Genomic DNA, 12,563 nt, shown 5'->3' with positions numbered 1-12,563 from the left:
ATCATACTCCTGTGGAAAACCCAGGTGCAAGACCTGCCCAATCCACCCATACAGCACTTTCTACTCCAGTCCTGTCACAGTTGACACATTGCTCCCAACTCCATTTCCACTTCCGGAGCAGTCTCGGAACGCCTATTGCTAGATCGCGCGAAGTGACGTCTGTGGATTTTCTTTTATCTCATCTATCATAGCAAAACTTTGTCCTTTCGATGGTTTTTTTTAATCTTGGAAATTAAAAAAAAAGGTCAACAAGTCTGGAGAGTACGAAGTGATTTCATTTCTTGTGCAATAGTTACACACCAACAGGGATGAATGTGTGGGTGCATTATCATGATGCAAGAGCCATGAATTCTCTCACAACATTTAAGGTCATTTCCTTCTCTCATTTTCTCACAGGCATCACAGCACACCCTGATAGTACCATTGATTAACAGTTTGTCCCTGCAGCAGAAATGCATGAGGAACTAATCCTTCAAAGTCAAAGGAAACTATCACTATGGCTTTGACATTTGACCTGACCTGATGAGCTTTTTTTTATTCTTGGAGAACATTTCCCAGCCCACTGTGAAGATTGAACTTTGGTCTCAATATCATAACCAATGGCCCATGTCTCATCACCACGTATGATTCTCTTAAGAAATATCTCATTCCCATTCACGCAATCCAAAAGATCTTCACAGACTGCAAAGAGAAGGTCTTTCTGGTCTTGACTCATGAGCTTTGATTAGATTAGATTAGATTAGTTTTTCGTTCCATAGATCCTACTAATAGTATTAATATATACAATACATCATTTTTTGTGGTATGAATGTGGCAGACACATGATGTACTCCAAGATCCTGTGTCAAGATTTCACAATATGACACAACTGAAATGTTACATTCTTCTGCAATCTCCCTGACAGTCAGTCTTTGATTGGCATGCACAGTTTTGATGTCATTTCTGACATGAGCATTGTCGGTAGACATTGAAGGTCATCCTGAATGAGGGTCATCTTTCAACTTTCATCCCACCATTTTTAAACTATGTGAACCATTTGTAACACTGAGTACAGCTTAAGCACTCATTACTGTAGGTCCCTGCATCATTTCCTGTACCTCCGTAAAGGTTTCCTCGAGTTTCATGCAAAATTCAATGCAGATGCATTGCACCTCTAACTCTGCCATCTCAAAATTTGGAAACTGTGTGACACAATATTCTACTCAGTACAGCACTGAACAGTAACTACCAGACATACAACAACGAAACTTCCGACAGTTACACATTAAACATAGGCATGTGCAGTTATGCCAACTGCATTTCACCCCAACACACCACTGGAAGAGAATTACGAATGATCAGGAATTTTCTGAACAGACCTTATACTTAAGCAACATTCTAGGATGTGTTGCACGAGTGTTTTGTAAGCAATCTCTTTTGTAGACTGAATGTGTTTTCCCAGTATCCTATCAATGAACCAGAAGGTCACAGGTAAATTGTGACTGACTGTATGTGATCATTCCTTTTCATATCTCAACAAACTGTTCACTCGAAAAAGCACAGTGATGAGACATTTGACTGCCTAAAGAGAACAGATAAATGATGATGCATCTGGCTATCATAAAAGACCATGCAAATGACAAGTCATTTGGTTACCTACCTTAAGGGTAAGGGGAAATAATGAGTCATTTGACTACTTTAAGAGATAATCCCACACATTTGGATAAATGCACTGAGAGATCACGGGCAGTTGGCAACCTGAAGAGAAAAGAATATTAGAGAAGGAAAGTTGCTACTCACCATATAGTGGAGATGCTGAGTCGCGATAGGCACAACAAAAAGATTTGCACAATTATAGCTTTCGGCCACACTGTTTCAGTTATCTGAGACCGCAGACATGTGTTTTCTTGAGAGAGAGAGAGAGAGAGAGAGAGAGAGAGAGAGAGAGAGAGAGAGAGAGAGTGTGTGTGTGTGTGTGTGTGTGTGGGCGCGCACGTGCGCGTGTGTGTGAATGTGTGTCTATTGTTGACAAAGGCCTTAATGGCCAGAAGCTATAATTGTATGAATCTTTTTGTTGTGCCTATCGCGACTCAGCATCTCTACTACACAGTGAGTAGCAACTTTCCTTCTCTGATATTGTTACATTCCATTCTGGATTTTCCATTGTTTGAAGAGAAAAGAAAAATGGTGAGGCATTTGTATACCTTAAGAGAACAGTTAAATGATGAGGCATTGGTCTACCTTAAGACAACAGCTGACAACCAAGCATTTGGCTGCCTTAAGAGAACAGAAAAATGACAAGGCATGTGGCTGCCTTAAGAAAATAATTACTAGCAAGCATTTGGCTACTTTATGAGAACTGAAAAATGACATGGCATTTGGACTGATCTAAACTAGAATTATTTATCACCTGCATGGCACATTTTGGTAATGATTTTGTTTCTTGAGTGACTTTTTCGTTTTATTTGTGGCATTTTTCATTGTGTCAAGTGCTTGCAATATTACATTAATTCCTAGTTGTATTTAGGAAAGCAGCAATTTTTGAGAATTGCTCAAATGTTTGGGCAAAAACTGATTACACTTGTTATGCAAAAATACAACTGGTATTATCAGAAAGTAAGTGCACTCAGAATGATTGGTAAATAATAGTAAGCAATGGAGCTCTAAGCTTACCACTACTTACAAAGGTGTTTGAGCAATCGGGAACCACCTTTGCCCAATTTGACAAGAATTGTCCATAATGAAAGAATTTCACAACAGTCCACCCTATCCAAAGTGCATAGGAAATGAAAGATGGAAAAGTGACCCTTGAAGTGACAGTATTATTGAAGCACTATGAAATTTTTATTATTCATTTCATTTTCTTCTTCAGAGAGAACTATCATAGGTAATAAGATTTGGCAATATCTTGTAGGAACCAACATGAGGACATGTCTTGCACAATTACAAGTATAATTACTGGTATTGTCACTGTGCAGCTCATTAGAAACAGTGATCGCAGTTTACCATGTTACACATAAGCAAAACACAAATTTAATGATTCCATCACAGTTGTTAGAGGTTGTTCACTGTCATACAGAAATCATAGGAACCCACCAATTTCAATATTAAAGGAAAATAATAAAGGAATAGTAAGCTGTTGGACAGCTGCCCACTTGCAATGTAATGATTTTAATAATCGCTCATTACTGGAAATATCCTCAGAACCTAGAGATACATGTAATAAAAAGTATTACAGTTCTATATTAGATTTCAAATGTGATTCATTGAGATTGTAACGCCCTGGTAGGCCCACTGCTACCAACTGACCGCCATGTTGCCTTCTGCCAATATCATTTTGAGATGTGATATGGAAGTATGTGGGGTCAGCACACTGCTCTCTTGGCCATTATCAGTTTTAATGGCCTCGAGCCCCTATCAATCAGTCAAGTAGCTCCTCAATCAACAAGACTGAGTACACCACACCCCAGTCTTTCCTCCAACTAAAAATCCCTGACAGTACCAGGAATCGAACCTCAGTCCTTCGCATGGCAGTCAGCCACATTTGACCATTCAGCTATGGAGATCAATGAATTGAGATCCTAGTTATACGATACTATGCTTTTGCATTTTGTGAAGTGTACAGTTTTACATTGCTGAACATTTAAAACAAGTAGGCATTTTTGGTATTGAGATCTTAGTCAATATTTGAGTGAGCAGTTTTTTGAGACTTTTTCCATAACAGATAACTGAATTATCTGCAAAACATCTTAGGTTACTGTTAATAATTAGCTATTTTACAAGTAAATGACAGTGTTAGTGTCTTTGCTTGTTATAAGAGTTTGTAAAAAACATGATGGTAATGTAGAATCAGACTGTTCAATGTATAAGAGCAAATGGTGACACACTTTTATCTCTGAGTATTCATAATTGTGACTAGAAAAACATTCAACACAGTGATACATTTACCAATACAATATTTTTTGCTACATGAAAAACTGTAAGCCTTCAAAACAACTAGGTTACAGTCACTGACACCAAGGAATTCAAAGCATTAACAGTTGATTAACAGTTCATTCTTTAAACACGATGCAGCCATCTGATAATGACTAAAATGTTTGAACTGGTAACGGCAAGAAATAATAAAAAGTGATAAAGATAAATGTTATCACGTTGATTGTTGGTAGCTATTTTTAAAACACATCCATTACTATTAACACTGCCTGCCAGGGCTATAAGACATGCACAGCATGGGTCTTGGCAGACTTCCCTTGGGCACATCTGTCAATGATTCTCCATCCAAGATAACATGCCACTTTCTCCCTATCACAAAATTCTAAATAAAGTAATAAATTTTGTTAATAAGTTTTGGTGTAGTACTGAGCCAAATGCTTTCTGGAAATCAAGAAATACTGACTCTGTCTGATTATCTTGATCTGTGGTTTTTAAGATGCAAATTGAGGAAAGCATGAGCTGGGTTTTGCATGATTGATGGTTTCACAATCCATACTGGTTGGCATGGAGATCATTATGCTCAAGATAACTCATTATGTTTGAGTTGAGAATATGTTCTAGGACTGCACTTGGAAGATGGAATGGCAAGACATGGTCTTCAGCGATGAAAGCATGTTCTGCCTGCATGCAACTAATTGTCGTTTGTGCATATGATATAAACCTGGTGAGCATTGTCTTGTAGGTGCATTTGTCCAAGACACAAGACACGCTGGAGCCACCTCAGACCTTGTAGTCTGTGGTGTGATAATCTACAACTCTCATTCACCTTTAATGTTTTTGGAAGGGATGTTAATCAAACTTGGTACATGCAGAAAGTTGTTGCACCTGTTCTTTTGCCATTGTTGTAATAGGAAGTTGATGTGTTGTTCCAACAAAAAGCTCATCCACATACTGTCCGTGAAACTCAACATGGTCTACAAGACGTGCAGCAACTTTCTTGGCCAGCATGATCTCCAGACTTGACTCCAATTGAGCACATTTAGGATAAGATGGGATGAGAAGTGAGTGTGCGACTCATTAACCAACTACTCTTACAGAATTATATGAACAGGTTGAATAGACATGGCATAACATGTCCCAGGACAGTATTCACCATCTGTATGATCAACCATCTGTGACTGACCATCTGTACAATCAACTAGATGCCAGAATCAGTGCCTGCATTGCTACATGTAAAGGCTACACCACGTACTAATATGGGCGTTTCAGCATAGGTCGATACCTGGTACCTAAGAACTGCTTGCGCTATTGATCAGTAAATGTAATCATTTCATGTGCAATGTTGCAACAATAAATCTTGACTGAATTGGAAACATCTGTATGAGTATACAAATTATTTTCCGGTTATGTAGCTAACAGAAATTAGTTCTTCACATTTAATTCTCCAATTTAACTTCTGTCCTTTACATAATTTTTCTTCTCCCCACCTTGGAGCGAATATCAGTTCACAAATCTGGAGATTATTCTGATATTCATGTATGTATGCAAGAACTACTTCACATTTATTTCGGTGAACAGATACATTTTATCTGCTCTGTACAGTTTGCAACTACTTATTCTCCCTACAGGTTTCTGTTCCTACTTCTTTGTGTATGTTCACCACGGACAAAATTATTAAGAATACTTATACTCATAAAGGACAAAACAGGACATATATTTCCACTGTTTTACAAACAAGATATAATTCTTGCACGGAAAAGCCTTCATAATTTATACAACTTTAGAGAATCTGCTAAGTAAGCATATAAGAATAATTATATGATACATGAGACTTTCTGTTAGAAATAAAGAATGTAACAACTTTGGTTATAAAGAGAATGCGAACAGCATCTCTTTTGAAGCTAATAAATTTGTTGATATACAGCTGAGCAACAAAAAACTCAGAGAACAAATGTGCATCCATAGTGATCTGTTTTCAGGCATCAATACCACATTGCCCAATAGAACTTAAATCAACAACAGAAGAGTGACTAAAGTTGCCTCTCATAAGGTGACTACTAAACAGTTTCACAACAGAAGATGAGTACTTACACAAAGCGATAAGGACTGTTTGTTACAAGGAATAGATTTTTGTTTGCAGCAGCCAGTCTTTCAAAAAATTTCCTTATACAACTGTTTTCTTCTATGTATTCAGACACATTTTTTTCAACAATTCCATGCATGATAGGGTGGCAGCTTCTTATAGAATTCTGTAAGTAGACATGAATTAAATGGGTAATTTTTGATGGTATTATTTAATTATCAATATAGGTATTTAATCAGAGAATATTTTCTTAAAATCTGGAATTACAAGATTATGCAAATGTGCATCATGCATTAGTAGACATGAAGATGCATGCTCACTGGTCCTTTCTTTCCAATCACAGAGAAGAGTTTTAGAAATTTTCAAATAACTTGTTTCATATGCTTTTGTACACTCAGTATCTTGTTATGAAGCATTACCCTGATTTTCCTTCTGACACTGCTTAAGAAAAATGCTCTCATTTCTTCATTATGCTTAACTTTTGCAAAATAGTGTACATCACACATACTACAACTGATAGTATCCAATTACAAGATACAAGTGCTAAAATTTAATGGATTCTGTCACGTCATTTAAACATTGTGTGTATAACAGTGAAGCAATGTAAACTGGAAATCTGTAGTGAGCAAAGGGATTGAAAGACTTCTATCTTTCGAGAGCATTCTTGGAAACTGTGATACATTAGTAAAGGAAACCACTTACAACACATTAGTGTGAACTGTTCTAGAGCACTGCTCCAGTGTTTGGATTCCTTGTCGAGTAGGTTTGACAGGAGGCGTTGAAGGAATTCAGAGATATACTGCTAATATGATAACTGGTCTGTATACCCATGTGAAATTGTAACAGAGATGTTCAGGTATCTTAAATTCAAAACTGTTGGAAAAAAAAATTGAGAGAAATAGTATTTAAGGAGGGCTGTGAAACAAATTTGCTGCCTCGATCAAAGATGTATGTAGGGAAAATGAGAATAAGATAAGAGAGTTTTATGTACTTACAAGGGCATAAAGATAGTAATTCTTCATCATTCTATGCACAAATGATTAGGTCCTGGTAACAGGGCAAAACTGGACAATCATTGGCATGAAGTATCTTCTGCCTTGCACTATGCTGTAGTTTGCAAGTACACATCTACATGTAGCAATGTGGATGTCAATATGAACATTATTTATGTAGTATTTTACTCAACCAAACATATAAGGATAGTTCAGAAAGTAAATTCCATTTCAATTTTTCTCTGTGGCACTGCTACGATCGCAGTTCCACTAATGCACAGTAGTGTCTCTGGTTCAAGAAGAACAAAATGATCATTTTGAGCTCACTCTGTGTTGTGTGTTATTCACAATGATTGTACGAAATGGCAATGTTGATCAAAAATCCTGCTGCATGTGAACTGAGATCTGTGATCCATTTCTGAATGATAAGAACATTAAACCAAGTGACATTCATCTACAACTCTGCAAAGTTTACTGGGAAAATGTAATGAATACTTCAATGGTGAGATGAGTCTGACAGTTTAAGGTAGAGTGTGATCAAGTGCATGACAAAGAATAAAGTGGTCATCCATCTTTGGTTTCTGATGAACTTGTGCAGTTTTTGGCCAGTCTCCATCCAGTCCCAACCTCGCACCCAGCGATTTTCATCTCTTTCAGCATCTGAAATCATTCCTTGGCAATAAGTGCTTCAACAAAAATGAAGAGGTGAAATAACATGTTATCACATGGTTGGCAACACGGGCAGCAACATTCCATGATGAAGGAATACATAAACTTATGCCACACACTGAGAAATGGCTGGAAAATTACGGGGGCTATGTTGAAAGCAGTGTAAATGTTATAGATTTTTGTGAAATAAACTGCTTTCTTTATCTGTACTTGATTCCTTTTTATTACCAAACAGAACTTACTTTCTGAACTATTCTTGCTTATGTCTCTCCCTTTTCTGTTTACCTATTCTAATTTACAACATTCATTCCATCAGTGATTACCTCGATTAAAAGCTGACTGCTGAAAAACACATTATTTTTGGATATTTCTGAAGATATTCAATCCTGCAGCTGTGGATTACTGTAATTTTCTGTGTCTCATGATGTGCACAATGGCTCTGCTGACGTATGCATGTTCTGGTACAATGAATCTCCAGTGATATAAACTACTTAATATGAACTTTTACTGCTTAAAAGAATGAATCCTTATTTATTGTTCCTTTCAGTTCTTAAATTATTCCAACTATATGTTCAACTTCAAATTTTGACCTTGATGCTTTTATCTGGCTGTTGTTGAAAATTGTGCTTACAAATATTCTAGAACATTCTAGAAGCTTTATTACGGTCCACACTGAGGCATTTGTAAATTTATATACACAAGTATTACATGCTGGTCAGACAGAGTTTCAGAAATCAGATATTAGAGTGTAAAGCATACCCAGAGGCATGTATAGACCCATACCACAATTTAGTAATGATGAAGAGTATGCTAAAGTTTAATAGAATCATCCAGAAGATTCAATGTAGAAAGAAATGGGCTACTGAAGTACTGAGGAATGATTGGGTGCATTTGATGTTCTCTAAGGCTTTAGATACTATGATACAGAATTCCACAACTGGCAGTTCACTTGAAGAGGAATGACATCTCTAAAAAGGGGAGTTGCAGATGTTGTACTTACAAACAAAGGTTTGAGGAGGGTAACTGGGAAGACGTTTTGGGTAACAGAAGAAGCACTTTGACTGATCGACGAACAGAGGAAGTACAAAAATTTCAAGAAAAAGACAGGTATACAGTGATGCAAGTACTAAAGAATGAAATAAATAGCAAGAGCACTTAAGCCAAGGTGAAATGGTTGCAGGAAAAATATGAGGAAATCAAAAAAGAAACCATCATCAGGAGGATACATGCAGTATACAGAAAGGTCAAAACAACCTTTAGGGAAATTAATAACAATGGTATCATCATTAAAAGAGTAGGTGTAATGTGTAATACCATTGCTAAACACAGAGTAAAGAGCAGACAGGTGGAAAGAATATGCTGAAGGGTTCTGCAAGAGGAAGGAACTGTCTGCTGATGTGATAGAAACAGAAATGGAAGTAAATTTGGAAAAGTTAGGGAATTCAGTATTACCGTCAAGAGCTTAACAGAGCTTTGGAAGACTTACAATCAAATAAGGCAGATAGCATAGTTAACATTCCTTTAGAATTTCTAAAATAATTAGGTGAAATGGCAACCAGAGAGTTATTCAAGTTCTTGTATAGAATCTATAAGACTGGAGACATAACATCAGACTTTCAGAAAAAAATATCATTTACACAATTTTGAAGATAGCAAGGGCAGATGAGTGTAAGAATTATCACGCAGTCATCATAACAGCTCATGCATCCAAGCTGCTGACAAAAAAATGTTTGTATATACATAATGGAAAATAAAACTGAGTATCTGTTAGATTATGACTAGTTTAGCTTTTGGAAAGATGCTGTGCTTGATGTGATGATGGAAGCAAGATGCCAGAAAAATCAAGATACATTCATAGCCTTTGTCAACAAAGCAAAAGCATTTGATGATGTAAAAGAGTGAAAGATGTTCAAAACTCCCAGGAAACCAGACTTAAGTTATAGGGAAAGACTGGTAATACACAGTATGTGTTGGAACTGAGAAGAAACTATAAGAATGGAAGACCAGAATGAAATGCTTGGATTAAAAAGCATGTAAGAAAAAAATGCAATTTCAGAAATAAAAGAAAGGTTCATGGATGAAATTGGAATTCAGGATGAAGAATATCAATGACAATATTTTCTGATGACACTGCTATCCTCAGCAGAAGCAAAGCAGGATTACAGTATACACTGAATGAGATGGACAGCCTACTGAGCCCAGAATACCAACTGAGAGTATACCAAAGAAAGAGGAAAGTAATGAAAAGCATCAGAAAAGAGATTAATGGGAAATGTAACATCAAAATTGGGGACCACACAATGGATGAAGTGAAGAAATTCCGCTACTTTGGAAGCAAAATATTATATGACAGATGAAGCAAGAATGACATTAAAAGTACACTAGCATAGGCAAAGAGTGCATTCTTGGCCAAAAGAAGTCTATTAGTATTAAGCATTGACCTTTCTGGGAATGTACGTCTGGAGTTCAGCATTGTATGGAAGCGAACTGTGGACTGTGGGAAAAGCGGAATAGGAGAGGCCTGAAGCATTTGAGATGTGGAGTTATACAAGGATGTTAAAAATTGTGTAGACTGATAAGAGACCTGGAGGTTCTCTACACATTACAATTTTTGCAGTTTTATTTCCTGTAAGTAGTGTTAGTTTGTTTCAAACAACGCCAGAGTTGTCTCCTCTCTTAATACTGATGGTCTGTCATATGTGCAACTCATAATTGAAGGCTCTGAGGAGGAGCAGCTCAAAAATATATATTAAAATATATTTATCAATAATGGATCAGGATTTAAATTATCAGGGCATATTTAGAATATTTCACACATGGATTTAAATAATGATAGTGAATGATTTGGAACTGTTCATACTGAGCGACATTTTTCAAACAGGTAGTAACTTGTTAAGACTGCACCTTGACATGCCAGTTGCTCCAAGTAGCAGAGGTTTGGGCACATGGCTTCTATGAAGTACAGATCCTATGGGCCTTCCAAACGCTCAGTTCATTCGGCCAACGGGAGTTCCACAAATCTTCACAGGATTTTCACATTCTGTTGTTTATAATGAAAGGGAATCAACAGAGTGGCTGAACCTTCATTATTGAATTCCTGTCTCTGTATGTCATTACTATGCTTTGATGCATCATTAATCGATGATTAATATTAATCTTTTGATAGAATTGAGGATAGTTTTTTTTGTTCTTGTTTCTGGCACTGTCAGTTCTATCCACAGTAAGAAAGGCATGCTAAGTTTTTAATGTCTTACTAAAGTGCACTACAATATGGTACTGTAAGTGGCACCACCCAGTGAGAGTTTCACACATGATTAAAGGAAATAAGTGAGAGAAACATGTTCTTTAATCTTTAGTTGCTAAGCATTTTCTCACAAGCTGACAACTTTGGCAGGCTAAAGTGTGTTATTACCAAGTTTTTTAAGTGAATTGTGCTTGAGTTCTTGTGAATTTTACATTCTTGTGAAACTGTAGCTTAATATGAGTCGGAAAACAGCACCATATCAATTCAATGTAATTTATTAGGTGATGCCTTGGAACATGTACTTAAGGTGCAAGTGAGTGATTTGGTGTGCTCAGATGCTGTCTAAACATCAATCACGAACAAAAACAATGCAAATCCAAGCATGGGTATATACATAATTTCAATGGAGGAAATTAAGGACTGTCTCCGTACCTAAATGGTTTGTGTTGCTGCATTCAATGTGGATGGAACAGGGTTCAATTACCAGTATTGAATCAGATATTTCAGAGCTAGGGACATACTGATGTCCCACAATCACAGGTTGGTCCTCACATTGCCATGTAGGCAGCAGTCAGCCAGTCGAAACAGGCCTACGACCTAATCCTTGAATGTTGTTTACATTTACATTATGTTTAAGCACTGTAAGGTGTCATGAATGATATCAGTAAGCTGATATTTGCAGTCTATCAAGCACTTTATTTATTTGCCAACCACAGAACAAATATAACAAAAAAGTTTAGAAGAAGTAGTATCTTAGGCATAAGCATTAACAGTCATAGTCATAAGTGTCTTTAACTACATAATTTCCAATGTCCTACCAATCTTGGTCAACGTCCAGGGGTGTGACCAGCTGAACCAGACACGCTATCTGCTGCCTGTCTTATGTACGCAGTATTATCATCCTTATTTTATTCCCTCTTCCTTGTACACATCTTTCTGTTCTCCATTTCCTCCAGACAAGTTGTGGGCATCAGTCCTCTTTAATCAAAAGCAGGTCACCTGGTTGGAAGTCTATACCTCTTGCGGATGTGCATTCAACTTTGTGAAGTCCTCAGCTCCATAATATATTTCTTGGTCTATCTTTTCCAGAAGTCATCTGCTAGTTTCTGCCATAGTTTAAATTCTATAGTCAAATTCTGTGTGATGGTAGGTTCTGGTCTAGTGGGCACTTTTAAAAGCCTTTCACCAGCCAGAAGTGCCAGCATCAGTTATTCTGTGTTATCTCCTGGAGAGAGAGGTCTTGCATTTATTGAAGCTTCAATACAGACTAAGTTGGTGCACAGTTGTTCTACATTTAGTCTTGATGATCCCAACACTTTCTGTAGGCACTGCTTGATAGTGCCCACCAATCTCCCTACCAAACATCATGTTGCAATGGAGCTCCTAACGATTCCCTTTTTAATGAGGAAGTGATGGGTCTCTGAGGTAGTCAATAAGTTCTACAGTCCCAGTAATTCTTTATTGATGGCTTGAAAGGTCTTCACATTTTTGTTGTAGAAGGTGTGAAGCAATCTGTGCCTACTAGCAAATCTCTGTAAAACCACCAAGAATGTGTCGGTATTCATACTGGAGATGTATATGTACTGCACATGTTGTTGCACAGGTGAATACTGTTATATTGAACTTGTCCCCACTCATGCCTATCTCGAGGTAGAGAGAACCT

At 37.1% G+C, this 12,563-nt stretch overlaps 1 protein-coding gene across 2 annotated transcripts in view; it reads right to left on the bottom strand.

Moving 5' to 3' along the window:
* LOC124796599 (5'-nucleotidase domain-containing protein 3) overlaps positions 1-12,563 on the bottom strand; it is a 134,520-nt gene that overhangs the window by 76,856 nt on the left and 45,101 nt on the right. For both annotated transcript variants that reach the window (XM_047260709.1, XM_047260710.1), the window contains exon 5: positions 6,004-6,161. In XM_047260709.1, coding sequence (XP_047116665.1) covers positions 6,004-6,161 — 158 coding nt within the window. The remainder of the gene's footprint in view (positions 1-6,003; positions 6,162-12,563) is intronic.

The sequence above is a fragment of the Schistocerca piceifrons genome, chromosome 1 (assembly GCF_021461385.2).
Source record: "Schistocerca piceifrons isolate TAMUIC-IGC-003096 chromosome 1, iqSchPice1.1, whole genome shotgun sequence".
In the NCBI taxonomy this organism is placed as follows: domain Eukaryota; kingdom Metazoa; phylum Arthropoda; class Insecta; order Orthoptera; family Acrididae; genus Schistocerca; species Schistocerca piceifrons.
This window is presented reverse-complemented; position numbering and strand designations above follow the sequence as displayed.